The 17378-nt window shown below is 37.0% G+C and overlaps 1 protein-coding gene across 10 annotated transcripts in view; it reads right to left on the reverse strand.

Annotated features, from left to right (window-relative positions):
* Positions 1-17378, reverse strand: part of RHOT1 (ras homolog family member T1) — a 68647-nt gene that overhangs the window by 14696 nt on the left and 36573 nt on the right. For 5 of the 10 annotated variants that reach the window (XR_009731243.1, XM_061390413.1, XM_061390416.1 and 2 more), the window contains exons 9-20: positions 14480-14578; positions 13843-13951; positions 12929-13049; positions 10666-10750; positions 9934-10079; positions 8570-8670; positions 6797-6927; positions 6068-6151; positions 4640-4759; positions 3212-3414; positions 2055-2150; positions 233-355 (exon numbers count right to left, since the gene is read on the reverse strand). Coding sequence is in view for 9 of the 10 variants with exons in the window: in XM_061390413.1 (XP_061246397.1) it covers positions 233-355; positions 2055-2150; positions 3212-3414; positions 4640-4759; positions 6068-6151; positions 6797-6927; positions 8570-8670; positions 9934-10079; positions 10666-10750; positions 12929-13049; positions 13843-13951; positions 14480-14578 (1418 nt within the window). In the remaining variant the exon portion in view is untranslated. The remainder of the gene's footprint in view (positions 1-232; positions 356-2054; positions 2151-3211; positions 3415-4639; positions 4760-6067; positions 6152-6796; positions 6928-8569; positions 8671-9933; positions 10080-10665; positions 10751-12928; positions 13050-13842; positions 13952-14479; positions 14579-17378) is intronic. The other 5 variants (XM_061390418.1, XM_061390414.1, XM_061390420.1 and 2 more) reach the window with 3 other exon arrangements.

The raw sequence follows: 17378 nt of genomic DNA on the forward strand, positions 1-17378 counted from the left end.
AAAAAGGCAAAAATCCTACTTTAGAGTCCCCTAAATGTATCTATTAATCTTTAAACATTGAGGATGATTCCAGAACTAAACATGGTCAGCACAGTGAGAATTTTAGTGGAAGTTAGTTGGGCGTCCGTTGGCTCGTTGTCTTGGTAGTGAGTACCTATGTAAGATAGTCATCCACGTTTTTCCTCTTGTATTCTAACAGAACGCCTGGTACCCAGTAAATAAAGGTAGGAACCTGTTAAGCACTGCAGTGAAGACTTTGCTCTTTACAGATTGCAGCAAGTCTGAGTTGAGGAAGCTCTGACAGACGCAAAAGGTGCACCTGTTGCAGGTGCACATACAGCGTAACCGGGCATGGCTGCGGAAACACACAGAAGGACAGGCATTGAGTTCTTTCTTACAAACACGGCGCAAGTCAGAGCGTGCCAACTTTAAAAAAAAGACTTAGGCATAAGCAACACTAAGGAAAAGGACAGCGTGGGGCATGCTAAAGTTGTGCAGAATTCCACATTTACAAAAAATATCATCAACAGCAATAGCTCCCTCCTCCCTCCCTATAGAAATCTGAGGAAAATCCGCTAACACGTTTGCTTTTTTTTGGAAGGGGGATAGAATTATTAGTACAAGGGTTTTAGTGGAATAAATATGCACAGCAATAGATGGCACCCTCATCTAAATCAATAAAAGAAAAACTGAGTAAGCCACAGCATCCACCGAAAGGTCAGAGTTGGCTAGCATTGAAATAACCACCCCCTCCTCCTCCCTCAGGATACACACATGCCTGAAAACCAGGAAGGAGAATAGGGACAAATACACAAGAGTCAAAAGACGAGTATGTATATTCAACCTGAGGAGATACGAACATCGTCTTTAATCCATCAAGCACCATGGTTCCCCAAGGAAATCAAAGTGCTTCATATATTTCTACTTGAACCCAAAATATGGGGTTAATTTTCATCTGCTACCAGCAGCTAAGTATCTGCTAACATAGCAGCTAAGTATGATAACATGAAACTCTGGGTAAGGGTGTAAAAATCAACAATGGATCCAATTGATCTTAGATACAAAATTTAGGGAGGCTTTCTGACTCCTTTCTGGTTGAGTGAGTTGCACTAGTTGGTACAGGCACGTGGAGCCATTTCACCTCCACTTTAAAGACCAAAGTAGGGGGTCTCCAATGACTGCTCAGTGGTCAGAGCCACTCAGACATACAAGGCCATCACACCACCCCTCAAGAGGTACTGGCGCAGAACCCACTCAGAAGAGCGCCACCTGATGAATCAATTACATCCTTTCCTGTAACACCTGAACATTTTTTAGAGGCTTCTCTAAAGGAGAAGTCCTTCTCAAAGAACTGGCCCAAACTGACTTGGCTTAGCTTGTGAAATCTGATGAGATCACAGCACACGGTGGCATGGTTGTGGAGATTAGCAGCATCCCAATAATGCCTAATTCTCAACATGAAGAAAAACAAAAATTAATTTTTCAAAAGACTCTTATAGGCTCGAGATACTCCATTTTAAAATTTGACTTGTGATGATGAACATAGCACTGGTACTAAGTCACTGCCAGCTGTCATACTGGAATCCATCTGTTATTTTATAATTGAATCTGACTCTTCAACATACACAGGCTCCGCCCATCAAAAAGGAGGGATGCAAAGTATGCTTAGCAACAGGGAGATGCTTCATGAGAAGTAGTTTCGGATTAACCATATAAACAAGTGTCCATGTATGTACATTTATCATATACACACGTGCACACACACACACACACACACACACTCACAAATATTGCAGTAAAATTTTAAATATGCAGATCTAAAAACACAGTTGCAATTATTTACAAGATTAAGATAGTGCATTTACACAGTGGAAAAAAAAAGACACCATAGTATACAGTTAGGCAGTAAGAGTGACCAAGCAGTGCGTTTCTGGATAATTACTAATTATGGTGAAAGAGATCTGGTCATCTACAAGAAAATGTCAACAAAATCCCACAGAAGCCATAAGGAAAAAGTAACTTACAAAGGAAGCCATAAAGAAAAAGTAACTTACAAAGCAGTTTTTAGAAAGACCCAGATTTTTCTCAAATTCTCTATTCTATCAGTGTTGCCCATGTCTCGGTAGACTCTGTCTTTGTAATGATCCTCTCTGTAGATAACATACACGAGAGTTTTAAAGCAAAGGTAAAACAGAAGTAAGGTTTTGCTTATCTAATAGTAATAGGAATGACTTCTCTTCCAATACAAATAGAATTTCAAGGGTTTGCTGCATTTTTTTTAAGTATTAGTTAATGGAATAGCAATAAAGTTAACTCTGCTTTGAAAAATCTGTACACATTAACACCCTTTTTGAAAAACCTCAGCTTCTAGCAGTTTCTGAGTATTACTCTGATATACTGCAGTTTTCATAAGAAAAAAATAACTTGGAGAATAACATAATAATAAATAAAATAAACTATGAAGTTCTGAGAAACGCACTGCCTGAAAAACTACCTTGTCACAGAACAGAATTTATACGAACACAGTGCTTGAGGAGAATGCCATTAAGAGCCATGCAATTTTAGGCAGTTAGTAAACTACAAAGATGACCACACTTACGTGCTTGTGCATATGCATGTACAGATACATAATAAATGTACATAAAATTTGTGGCTCATAACACTCCATGTAAAACATTTATATAGAGGGAATTCCAATTACAACTGCTTTTAACAGCACTAAAAAAAGATGTTCTATCCTGAATTCAAACATACCCATAATTTAAACAAAGATTCATAAATGATTTTAGAATCCTTCACATACTCGAAGTCAATTGATCAGCAGAAAAAAAATATAAAAATGAAATTTTTGTTCATATGAAAATACTTTATTAGCATGATGTCAATCCCACTTTATGGCAGCAAGACTAATTTTTTTAATGCTGGGTGAGGGGCTGAGTTTTACTGTACTATCCTATTAAGATAGTTACAGCCTGCTCAAAAATATTCAAATATTGTCAGATTATATATACTTTATATAATTATATTTATACAATTTTATTCCGGTATTCAAACTAAACTTGCATGTACTCAAACTTGTCCCTTCTCATTACAAAGTCTCTGTTGCTGAACAACTTCTACGTGACAGAGATTCCACCCTCATCGCTAACGACGACATGCAATGCTACCACGAACCATGCAACGTGAAAATGACGGCAGAGCAAGTACTTACGGGTACATGGCCATCGTTGTCAGTTTAACAAAGATATCTTTACTGGGTGCATCAGCAGTATTGCAAGTGAAGGCTTGTGGTGGAGGCATTTTGTGTTTCCTGCAGAAATCAGTAGGTGAAATACTATACTCTTGTTTAACTTCATGCAGGTCTGACTTTGCAGCTACGATTAAGCAAGGTATTCTGCTGTCCATAAAGTGTTGCTATAGAATAAAAAGTGAAATCAAAATCTGATGACAAGCTCAAAAATTACTAAATTTCATTCAACGGGCACTGAAATTTTTCTCTAGATAGGCAAATCATCAACAGTTTCAGGGAGAAAGTAAATGAAGAGGCAAGGACTGGCAGTTGTCTAGGTCAGTGATATAATAAGACCAGGGCCACTTTTCTAATGCAGATAATGATACAAACTTGTAACAATTCTTCAAATTCACTATAATTAAAAAAAAATTTTTTTTAAGATCTAATACTCTGAAATAGAAAGAAATCCACCTAAATTCTTCTATCCTAAAACACACTACTTTCATTTTTTTATATTACCTCTAGTCCTTAGGGCTTCCCTGGTAGCCCAGGACAGTAAAGAATCTGCCTGCAATGCAGGAAACCTGGGTTCGATTCTTAGACCGGGAAGATTCCCTGGAGAAGGGCACCCACTCCAGTATTCTTGCCTGGAGAATTCCATGGACAGAGGAGCCTGGCGGGCTACAGTCCATGGGGTCGCAAAGAGGCACGACTAAGTGATTAACACTTTCAGTTTCTAGTCCTTAAGCACATGCATATATATATACACACACACACATACATTCACACACACACACAGATATTTACATAGTGGCAGTCATGCTGGATATTACTATTGAAAAATGCTGAATTTTCCATGTTTTCAGAATTCAAAACCATTATTTTTAATGACTATATAAATTTCACAGGATCATTTTATCTCAATTTGGTAAACTACCTTCATACTGTTAGATATGTGGATTATTTCCAGGTTTTTGCTATTAAAAACAATCCTAGAGGAAATTCCTTTGTACGTATAGTTTTTTTACTCTTATTGAATCTTGTTGACAATCTCAAAGTAACTTACAACTTTTGAAGCCTCATGTTTATCTCCTTGCTCTATTAATCTTCTTGGTATAATTGGCAATATGCAAACCATGTGCATTTCTAAGAACTTTCACTAATGCAGAGGTTCTTAACCAGGGACGCACATCAGAATCACTCGTGGAAAAAAGTAGTTTTAAAAATACAGATGTCTGGGACTGTACCACCTCAGAATGAAGCCAGAACCTTTACAGATAGGATGTATCTATCTTTAAAAAGTTCCACAGATAATTTTCTTGCATTTCCTTGGTTAGAAAACACATTACAATTCCATTAAACTCCTTACAAAGTTAAACTTAGTTATAGGCCAAAATTGAAACAAACCTTAAAAATCCTGGCACAGTATTCAAAGGATTTAGGGTTACTGACATCATATACCAGGCACACAACATCACAAAGGATCTCAGCCTCAGTCAAAAATTCCGATTCTGAGATATCATGCAACTTGGAAAAAGAAAAAGACAATGAGAAACGTAAGTATCATAACACTGATGCAAAATTAAAGTCATGAAGTTTTATTACTTGCTTAACTTGACTTCTTAATTTAAAAATACTAGTTAAGCATAATTTTTCAGACTCATTAGAAGTAAGACACAGAGATAAACAAGTAGCTTTCTGGTTTTTGTAGATGAAAAATGGTGATTAAGGTCCTACAGAAACTAACATTTAGTGAGTGACTAAAGTATGCTGGGCAGGCCCTTTACACTCATTCTCTACCTACTAAAGATAACAAACGGGTTACAGAGATTAGGTCAACTGCCAAAGATAATTCAAACCAAAATCTGAATTCAGATGATTCCCAATGGGAAGCACAGGTGGCACAGTGGTAAAGAATCAGCCTGCCAAGCAGGAGACCTGGGTTCACCCCTGGGTCGGGAAGATGCCCTGGAGAAGGAAATGATAACCCACTCCAGTATTCTTGCCTGGAAATTCCATGGACAGAGAAGCCTGATGGGCTACAGTCCATGGGGTGGCAGAGTTGGACATGGCTGGGCACATACAAACGATTCCCAAGTGTTTTTTCTTTCTACCACACCACTCTTCCTCCCCACCAATCAAAAACACAAAGCAAAGGATGGTACATTAAGGTTATCAGTGACCACAGATAAACTACTACACACCTGCACTAAAGCCTTCAAACTCATTTCTAGTCAATAGTAAAGGATGTAATTTTTTAAAATATAAATGAAAGAAAGAGCAAAGTGGATTGAATTTTTTTTTTTTTCACTTTTTTATGGTGGTATTTGGAGAAGGCAATGGCACCCCACTCCAGTACTCTTGCCTGGAAAATCCCATGGATGGAGGAGCCTGGTAGGCTGCAGTCCATGGGGTCGCTAAGAGTCGGACAAGACTGAGCGACTTCACTTTCACTTTTCACTTTCATGCATTGGAGAAGGAAATGGCAACCCACTCCAGTGTTCTTGCCTGGAGAGTCCCAGGGACGAGAGAGCCTGGTGGGCTGCCGTCTCTGGGGTCGCACAGAGTCGGACACGACTGAAGCGACTTAGCAGCAGCAGCAGCATGGTGGTATTACATACAATTAAGCACACAAATAGATAAATTTTTACCTGTATCTACAACCATGTAATCACCACACACATTTAAGAGAACTAAAATTAAATCTAATGACTAAGTCAGGTAGAAAAATAAAATCACACAAAAGCCATTAAATTAAATCCAATTATGTTCTCAGAGTCATTTTAAAAATGTACCCAATAATTAATAATCTTTATATGCCAGAAAATTTCTTACCAACAAATATTTCTCTTGTCCATAGACATAGACAGTGTTAATCGCATAGTACGATTTATGATCATCACGAATTTTCTTCTGCCTCTGAAAACAACCAAAAATCTCAGTATTTACAGTAAGAAATCACAGTAACTAGTTTTCATCAGCACATGTACTTTGTGTATATGTGTGGGTGTGTTACCAAAAAAAGGACATTCTTCCCTATGCTATATATTATTTATCAGTACAAAGAGCATATTGATTTTGTTTCTTAGTTCTTAGGCTCTAAAATAAGAGATGCATTTGTTCTGCAGAAAGGGAAAGCAGTAGCTGACAAGAAAGTAAACTGCATTCACTGAGCCACCTGCTGGCAGTTCTCATTACACTATGATTTGGCCTGCCATTTCACCCGAAAATATGTCAGCCTCTTTACTCAAGGCAGTAGTCACAATCAGGTATCAGCAATGTAGAGTGCTACATTTACTTCATGCCAAGCCCTGTGTCTGATACTTTCATATGTGTATTTATTTAATCTCCATCTAAACGTTAAAAAAAAACCAAACACCAAATGATGGCTAACACCAATGAAGCAAAGATAAAGCTAGTTCAAAGAGATTACTGTTACATTTTAGTTCTACTTTACTATTATACCTATACATCATCTAAAAAGGTTAATGGTTATGAAAAAATTATGTAAACACATGACTATAAAAACCTACTGAGTAAGGTTCTAACTTTCTGAGCTCTCACCGTTAAGTTTCTTCCCAGAAGAGCCTGAAGAACTCCACTTTTCCCACAGTTTTTCATCCCAATTACATTACATCGGAATACATTTCTTTGAGTTTGTTTTTTCTGAAGGTCTATCTTTTTATCTCTTGTTACTAAAAAGGAAAATAAAAAGCTAATTATGTACCACATACACTCACTGAGGCTTCACTTCACCTTCTGCAAAATATGATACTGCTATTTATTATTTTTATGAAGCATTTGATCAATAAATAAACTGTATGATAGCCAACCTGTATGTAAAATGAAGTTACAGAAGATAATACAGAAGAGCCTCTTTAGTGAAAAAGGTGCGTTTCTGAAAGTCAGTTGTAAATTTCTAGTAACCACATATTTATTTTATCATAAAATAAGTAGTACCTTTATGTAAGAAAACAATATTCCAAAAATGAACAAAAATTACAATGAATGTAGCATACACTACATCCCATCTTTTTTTCTATTACTGTCGTAACAAATTATAAACTGAAAGATGCCACCTCAAAACGTTACTCTCGGATCTATAAACAGAAAGGCGGTAGGCACTCTAGATTTCCAAGGTAAATCTGTGAAAGAGGCAGTGCTGAAAACAACCCTGCATCAGCAGAGCCACGGGCATCTTTCTCGAGGGAAAGAGACCTCCTTAAGCTGCACCCAAAGATCTGATTACAAGAAAGCTCACCAGAGACACTATTTATAGTAGCAAAAAACTGAAAATGATAAAAAACACAAAATTATGGAATAGTTCAGTAAGTATATTATAGACTATCCATATGATTAGACTTTATATAATATTAAAGGTATATAAAATACACATCGATAATAGAAATATGTCCACAATATTTTGTTGAGTGAAAGAACCTCATGCTGGCTAATTCCTTATTCTTTGGTGCTGAAGTAAATACTGTCTAACTGGTTAAGTATTTTAAAGGGTACTTGCTCTGTCAATTTCTCATAGGCTGTCTTCTTGTAACAGGGCTTCCTGTAAGATACGTGCCTATTTTTTCCCACCAATTAGGATATAAAAACTTCTTGAAATGATCAGTTACCTAATTTATTATTTCATGTTATATCTATATATATTTTTTAAGTGGAGCACATTGTTTGGCAAGAATGCCTGTTTAACATTACAAGATCTGTAAAAAATTTATTAATGTGGTAAAAGGTTATAAAACTGAGATGTACAATCAGTTCAATATCAGGATCATGTGTTAATACACATTGTTTTTAATGTTAAAAGAAAATTAAAACACAAGATGGACTGTAAATACTTTTAATGTCTATCAGATCAGATCAGTCGCTCAGTCGTGTCCGACTCTTTGCGACCCCATGAATCGCAGCACACCAGGCCTCCCTGTCCATCACCAACTCCCAGAGTTCACCCAGACTCACATCCATCGAGTCAGTGATGCCATCCAGCCATCTCATCCTCTGTCGTCCCCTTCTCCTCCTGCCCACAATCCCTCCCAGCATCAGAGTCTTTTCCAATGAGTCAACTCTTCACATTAATGTCTATAGCCTTCCCTAATTTTCATCCATGAAGTACCGTCAGGGGTAGACTAGAAGTAAAACCTTTACTCTTTCTTTCTTGATAAATAAGAAATCGAGCATTTCAATTCAAAAGAGATTATCAAATTATGGGCAAACAAGAGTATAAACAGGAAGACTAATGAAGATGCATTTATTTTCACTCTTTTTACATATGAAACTGGAATCTTGAAAAAAAAATATCTAATTAAAGAGTATTTACACACTTACCTGTGATGGCTGAAGCCTGAGATTCTTGTTCAGTCAATATTGAATAGCCTAGATAACCCAAATACTCCAGGCACCGCTGTACATCTAAATAGGTCGTGAGCCTAGGAAAAAGTTGAAAACACGAGAAGTTTCTAAAAGAATATCTATTTTAAAAAATCACAACAGCTCAAATAATTTAACACCAGACCCAGGTAATTTTTGTCAGACTGCTTTAATTTCCCACATGCCCAAACATGGCTCTTCCTACAGTGACATTCTTAGGGCAGAGAAGAAAGAGGAGAATGCAATGTAAGGGGGCTCCTGTACCTACTCCATCGGCCTGGAGAGAGTAAAGCCACACAGATGAGCTTTAACCTTGGTGCCCTAGGTAAGATCTACAGCACAGATATTTTATGTTACCTGCTTCCCCAGTTACATACTGTACTGCAAATACTAGCTAGCTAAGGATTTAATTCTGAAAGGGCTTGCAAAAGGTGCAAAACTAAAAGGTTGAAAGGCACTTGAAATTAGTTGGCCTTTCTTATGAGATGAAAAAAAAGAACAGATCCTGGTGTTGAGAAAGTTATTCTCACCAAGGTTAAAGTATTAAATCATTATGTATAAGCAGAAGATTTTCCTATCGCCCTAGACAAGAGGTCAACTTTGCTGTATCTAGACTGTAGACACCCTCACTAAGCCTAAGAGTGCATTCAAAGCAATCAACAATCCCTCAAAGCGTCTTCCACATCAAGTAAAATATGCTCTCCCCACATTCCAAAAAATATGGGTTTCCCAGGTGGTGTTAATGGTTAAGAACCCATATGCCAATGCAGGAGATATAAGTGACGCGGGTTTGATCCCTGAGTCAGGAAGGTTCCCTAGAGGAAGGCATGGCAACCCACTCCAGTATTCTTGCCTGGAGAATCCCATGAACAGAGGAGCCTGGCAGGCTATAGTCCACAGGGTCACAAAGAGTTGGACATGACTAAAGTGACTTAGCACACACATATTCCAAAAATAAAAGAATTGTGCAATAAAAGTGATGATTCCTATTCCCTTAATCAAAAAAGTATTAAAACACAACATTGCAAATCAACTATACTCCAATAAAATTGTTTTTAAAGTATTAATGTTTAGTTCCATTTTGATATTAATGTTTCCCTGTACATAATCCAAAAGCAAGCACATCCCTTCCTGATAAATTTATAAACATCTATAGTTCATCTTAGCGATAGCAGTGACACTATATTAATAAATTCTGCTCACAGCCAGCTAAGATAGAAGTATTTCATAACATCTGACAAATTCACAAAATAACGCATGTAATGTACCACAATTTCAAAGCAGCTGTAACTCTAGAGGAAAGAAGTGAGCTCTATACTCACGTCCACTGGGAAAGGAATCCCTGGTAGGTTATCCATCCTTTTTCATTTGTACAAACTGTGTTATTCACATCTGGCCCCCAAGGTATGTAAGGGAAAACTTTAAACAAATCTTTAAGCTCATCAGGTGACAAAGCACAGTCTCTATCCTGAAGATACACAAGGAAGTATACATAATGTTTAGATATCTAAGAGGATAATTCCCAAACACAAGAGCCTCCTAATCTTGTAAAGCTATGCTTCCAAAAACTAACCCATGAAAATAAATTTTACATTTTATCAAGAAAACTCCTTGCATGTATGTATGGAAACCTATGCAAAAATCTATCAGAAACTAGACTTTTTCATCTTGAGAAAATAATAAAGTAAATAAGAAAAAGTATTTTTGCTTGTTTTAAGAGCTTTTGAATAATTTTTGGCTATGTGACATGAGCGGGGCTAGTGGTAAAGAATACGTCTGCCGATGCAGGAGGCATAAGAGACATGAGTTTGATCCCTGGGTCAGGAAGATCCCCTGGAGAAGGAAATGGCAACCCATTCCAGTATTCTTGCCTAGAGAACCCCTTGGACAGAGAAGCCTAGTGGGCTAGAGTCCACGGGGTCACAAAAAGCCGCACATGACTGAAGCGACTTAGCACACATGACATGAGCACCCAATAGGTCAGCAAATAGAGCTACATTATTCACAGAAAAACATTTATCATATATCACAGAAAGCTGCAGCCGAAAGCTTACCAAATCATGCTTATCAAAAGTGCTTTGGAGAAACAAATATGCGTGATGATTTAATTCAGTAGTGCAATCAGGAGGTATTTTTAGCCTGAAGATGGAAAAAAAAAAAGTAAAATAAATCATTAATCAAATATTAAAATTTAATTTGAGAAATGAATATGAAATTGCAACAAGTTCTTTTTGTAAGATGAAAGCACTTACAGAATATGTTTGCTGCAGCCATTTAGACTTTCCCAGGGGAAGTCACTGCATTGCTATGGCAATCCTCAGAAGAGCCGTAATAGTGCTCCTTCCAAGGTGACATATACATTTCCTTAACTATCTGAAGGGCAGGTTGTATTAAAAAACGTACAGACAATACTGATTAAACTGTAATTAGTTTCTAGTAGTTTCTCCTACAAACCAATTGTAAGTCAAAATTATGAGCTTTATACAGTATCAACATTGTAATGAGTTAAAAATGATGTGAAGAGATGTTATTTCTGCCTGATGTGATTTCTGACCCACCCTAAATTTGAATCCATAAACATTTATCAAATGCACTGAGATACTGGGGGCATGAAAACACGACAGGCTCTCTACCTCTAGGGAACCACATTCAAGCTGGAGACAGAACACAAGTAGATAACCTCACTATCTCAGCAGAAAGAGGCAACGGCTGAGTGGGCAAACTACAGATGCTGAGGAGCTCCTGAGAAAGCAGACGCCTTGGTCTGGGGCAGGAAGGTGTCAGCACTGCTGAGAGACACTGTACTTGGACTGAGACCTGAAGGGTAACAGACACGAACTGGGTTGGAGAGAGAAGAAGGAAGAGTAAAAATACCATGGGCAGAAGCCCAGGGTGGGAAATAATATCTGATTTGCGGACCAGAAGTAGTTTAGTATTTACTTCTAGAGTGAAGGCAGAGAGTGAGTCGGAGCAGACCAGATCAGGAATGACTTTCTATACCTGGTTAAGAAGCTTGGGCTTTACCCTGTCTTGAAGGCAAAGTGACATGGCAAAATCTGTGTTATGTATCTATCAGTATTAATTCTTGCCACAACATGAAGGGTGGGAGTAGAGAGTTTAATAAGGAGACTCAAGATGTGGCTCTAAAGGGGCTATTTTACAAAAAATTAAAGGTAGAGTGCACAAAGAAATTAAAAGAGATTTTAGTCTAAGTCACAAAGCCATAAAAGATGGAGTTTCCTTACTGTCATACTTTACAAAGCAATAAGCAACTTTCTATGTTCTGTAGAATTTATCTACCCACATAAATGGCACAGAGAAGAAAGCTTGATAAAAAGATCTTGGGACAAATGCATTCATTCCATACTTATTTATTGAAAAATCTGGCAAATCACTTGAGCCAAGTTTGAATAACTTTGACAAGGGAAGTTTCAACTTAGAACTGATTAATGGGCCAGGAATCCAACCAGAAAGTATTTTGCTTCCTCGGTGATGGGGAAGGAAAAAATGACAGTTTTTCTGAACCCTTACATGGAGAGCTAGCAGTACCATGCTAAAACTTTTTTAAAAAGGAGAACATGAAGATAACGTGCTACTGAAAGAATGAAGAAAAAAGGCAAAAGGCTCAAAGGCCTGATCCTGGGAAGTCACCTCCCTGAGAAGCCTACTTCCCTTGGGTACAGAAGAGGCATCCTACAGTTACGCAGTCTCCTACCAGGATGATGCTGGGTTCATTGCTAAACAAACAGAACTTAAACACATCATTACTTAAAGGAAAATAACCACAGAGAGACTGCTTGCTTAGGAAAAGTACTTTATCCTAAACTGAGAACAGGCTATAAAACTCAGGGAGGACAAAGAAAAATGCTAACCAATGTATTTTTGACTCCTTTGATTCTAAAAACAAGTTGATCTAGCTTCTCTTATCTCCTTCCTCAATCAAACGGATTTTAAAATATAACTGTATTCTCCGTAAGAAGAAGAGCAAGAGGCTGAGCCATGCTATAACTCAGTGGCTCTTAAGTGGGGATCATCTCACTCCCACGGGCACATTTCTGGCTGTCACGACTAGGGGAAGAGGTGTTGTTGGCATCTAAGGATGTGCTAATAAACATCCTGTAACGCATAGAACAGGCTCTACAATAATGAATTATCTGGTCCAAAATGGCGTTAACAGTGCCGAGGTTGAGAAACCCTGCTATAAACGGCTCTATAAATCTAAATTATTCCTAAGTAGCTCAAAGCCTACTACCTACGTGCTAAATAAAACTTTAAAATACTGGCAAGTGAAATCAATTAGAAGCCAAAGGTACATACAAGGGGAATAAATATTCGGGTGTCAAATCCAGATCGTCATCATAACCAAATCGTCGAAGCACAGTCCAAGTAGTCTCATGTCTCCCTCTCTGAATAAAAAGTGTGTGTAAAAAAAGAAAACCTGAAATAAAATAAATTAGTAAGTACAGCTGATGTGAAAATGGGTACAGGGTCACACGGGAGGCGAGCACATAACACACAATGGCAAGAGCTACACTCACGACCACACGTGCACTAGCTGTGCATACTGAAGGTCCGATCAAAACCAGGTTCACGTGTGTCACAAAGAGCTGATTTCAGAATGTATCTGTAATTCAGATACATTCAGATATCTGTAATGTATCTGTAATTCAGAATGAATATGTAACTTCATATACACCCAAGTCAGCAAAAGGTGGTACTGGATCAAAGGGCCAAAAACACATCCCAAGGTGTATACTGACATTCACAAAGTTATACGATAAAAACAAATGAAATCATTTCCGACATCTGTGTGCTTATTTCTATAACGAGAAAACTGGTTTCTGATTTCACTGTGGCTCTGTAACATATTTTACTCGGTACTTGGAACATTCGGTACTTGGTAAATTTGATTGGGAGACAAAATGTCTTCCTTAAAAATAATTTCTATTTAGAGGATGCTTATGAGTAATAAGAATTTTAAGATAAATTTGTTTCAGAATTCTTTTATCTTCAGGGGGAACTCTGCACTCTTGAAATCCAATAAATTTCCCTATCTCTAATTTATACTGACAGTGGAGGTAATTATTCCCACCGATGGCCTGCCTGCTAGAATTTTAGTTACACTAATAAACACAGACGCTTCCCTAAACATCTAGATAGCACTATAGACTGTTGCCTGCTGCCAAATTTTTTAAAAGTTTGAAAGGAGGAGAAAAGCACCTTTCACCCACCTTTCAGTGTCAATCCACCGTCAGCCACACCATCACTTATATGTTTTCTGACCACATTTTTGACATCTTCCAGAGCTTGAGGGGCTAAGGGAGTGTTAAAACAAATTCTCTGGCAAAAGACATAAAAATAAAGTTAAAAACAAATCAGCATTAAAGTCACAAACAATACAAATATTAATCCACAGAGCAACCTTAAACCAAAGAGTTGTAACCAAAGGAAACAAATTCTGAATTAGGACAGCCTCTACTTTGTATTAAGTAAAGCATGTCCGACCAAGAAGGGCATGTTCTCCCTATCTCCCACATGGGGTTCCTAAAACACAGAGCTCTTTGTGTAACTATGTTATACAAAACCAAGAAGGAAAAATAATTCAGAATTCAGACTTCAAGTCATTCTTAATACACCCATTGTACACTGTGAAATGACACTCTCTCAGAGTCCCCTCAACTCCTAAGCAAAAGAGATTTTATCCCATAGGTAAAGATTAAATAGCCTGATGTCAGAGAGATTTTACATGAAAGAAATGCATGTTTATCAAAATACCATTGGTCATGCCAATAAATTTTTACAGCTTTTCTCAGCAAAAAAAAAAAAAAAAACCAAGATATACAAATATCTGAAATAAGAGAAAGCTACCTGGAAGAAGTTGAGTTCAGCATCATTGAGTGTACCATCATTATCTTGATCAGATATTTTGAATATACGAGTAAGGGCTTTTATACAGGCTGGTTTCATCTATAGATCATTGAGGAAAAATAAATTGTTTTAATGCAAATAGTTGGGATTTTAAAATATGATTTTCATAAATATATTGAGAATTCTGAATGTTTTCACTGTCAAATACATAACATCAAATATAAACAACATGAAAACTTAACTAAAGCAAAGCCACTTTTATCTTCAAGCCACTTTAAGTAAATGAGACAATATTTACTTGGACCAGTATCTGGAATAGTTAAACACTCCCTTCATGACCTCTGAAGATGAGCAAAAGAGAAACCCATCTTTTGAAAAAGTCATTCTTCCAGTTATTTAGAAGAAATGCCCTCTCTCATTCCATGAGCTGACTTATAGAACTATAGCAAAGGCTTTTCTCTCTCAACTTCTCTGATTTTTGACCTTCTAGCAGCAAAATAGGACTAAATGTTTCAATCTGTAACTTGTGTTTATGTGTGTATGTACTGAAGCTGGGATATAAAATGTACTTCTTCCCAAGAACATGACAAAACAGCACTGGTTGATGTGCAAAAGTTCTTTTTTTTTTTTTTTTACTACTTGCCTATTATAAGAATTATATTCTTCAAAAAAAGAACCTTGCCTTTTGTGACTCTGTAAAACTTTTATAAGAAAAGCTGCTAGAAATGTATTCTGACAATTTTTATTTTAGGATTTATAATGGATAGAACAAATATTTGACTATTTAAAATAAGGCCCACGTGCTTCTAATTTGTATAACTGCTATAGGAAAATCATGGTCAACAATTCTGAGAAAATAAAACTTTCAGGGAGATTTTTGAACGCTGAAAATGTGGAGGGAGATATCTTATGGACATCTGAGTGCGAGAAATGAGCTGCTGAGGTGAGGAAATGAATACTTGTTAGTTTATCTACTCCCATGATACGGCTAACCAGAGAGGCAGTAATGATGAGTTTTGGTCACACTATCATAACAAACCTAAATGCATAAAATAATTTCTTTTAAAAATAGTAAGGAACAGTTATCTTCCAAAATATGCACAATTCCTCCTCCTCCTCCTTTTTTTTTTTTTTTGGTTTAAATAGGGGCTCTAGGAGAGCAATTTGATAGAATAATAAAAAGCCAAAATCTAAGATATAGAGAGATTAGAAAGAACTGAGAAAAAAAAGTCAAATATTTAGGGAGCATGGTTAGGGATGTCTTTATAAAAAAAATGCTAAATGGACTATAACCTATCACATCCATAATCATAAATAACTTTAACATTTTTATTTTGTATTGGGGTATAGCCAATTAACAATTTTGCTGATAGTTTCAGGAGAACAGCAAAGAGACTCAGCCATACATATACATGTAATTGATAACTCTTTAAGTAAAAACAAGTTATTGCTTCTGTAAATATGATCCTAATATTAGATATTCAAGATTACTAAAGATCACATTATATTTTATTTTCTCTTCTTTTAAAAATCTGTTGCATAATAATCTAGATGTTTCAAAAAGGAGCAATAGGTAGAATGATGCAAAAACCAGAATCTAAAAATAACTTTTTATTTGCACGTGTTTTTCCTTGTATCATAAAATGCTATGATAAAAAAAAGTAACTGAAGAAAAATGAACAGTGATGCATTTTTCATTAAAGCCTGAAATGCATCAGAAGCTAAAGTGCTCTAAGGTACTGGCTCAATATGATATTTAAATATTAACCATCTTAAAATACAACACAAAAAATGACTACTTCTTAAACGCATCAAAAATTACACTTCAGTAAAACTTTAAAATGTGTTGTTTAGTTGCTAAGTCATGTTCAACTCTTTTGTGACCCCATCTTTTGTAGCCCACCAAGTTCCTCTGTCCATGAGATTTTCCAGGCAAGAATACTGGAATGGGGTGCCATTTCCTTCTCCAGGGTATCTTCCTGACCCAGGGATTGAACCCATGTCTCTTGAATTGGCAGGATTCTTTACCACAGAGCCACAAGGCAAATCCCACCCCTCTCCACCCACCCCTGTACAACTTTTACAGTAATAAAAATAAACTCACTTTGCATGTAAGTAATCTAATCCTCACACAGATCTGTTTCATTATTAGGTAAGCAGAGGACTCCATGGGTCATACAGAGTCCATCAAACCACTGGAAACATATTTCCAGTTCAGGCTTTAATTATCTTGATTTGACCTACCTACCTCAAATCTATGTTAAAAGGTTATGAATGTTATCTAAATAAAAGATTCTATTGTAAGTTTAGACTCAAGGCTTCTACTTGTATAAATCAAGGCATATAGTCTCTAAACGTTACAGATTCTACCTTAGGCAGGTATGCCTAAGAAATGACTAACAGATGGTAGTCATTAGGGAAGGGAGGATTAGCAGATTAGCAGAACTAATAATAGGCCTAAGAAAAAAGTAGCAATTAGAGAACTGAGAACAAACTAACGGAGGGGATTCAATGTACTGCCAGGCTAAGCTCAGAGGTAAATCTCTATAGAATGAGACTGCCTACTGGACTGCTAGGAAAGTTCCAGAATCTGTATTTTAAACAAGTATTTTAACCTAGTGACTATTATGAGGTGAATTTCGGAAATATTGAATAAAGGGCAAGTTCAGTTCAATTCAGTCGCTTAGTCCTATCTGAATCTTTGCAACCCCATGAATCGCAGCATGCCAGGCCTCCCTGTCCATCACCAACTCCCGGAGTTCACTCAGACTCACGTCCATCAAGTCAGTGATGCCATCCAGCCATCTCATCCTCTGTCGTCCCCTTCTCCTCCTGCCCCCAATCCCTCCCAGCATCAGAGTCTTTTCCAATGAGTCAACTCTTCGCATGAGGTGGCCAA

The sequence above is a fragment of the Bos javanicus genome, chromosome 19 (assembly GCF_032452875.1).
Source record: "Bos javanicus breed banteng chromosome 19, ARS-OSU_banteng_1.0, whole genome shotgun sequence".
Lineage (NCBI taxonomy): Eukaryota > Metazoa > Chordata > Mammalia > Artiodactyla > Bovidae > Bos > Bos javanicus.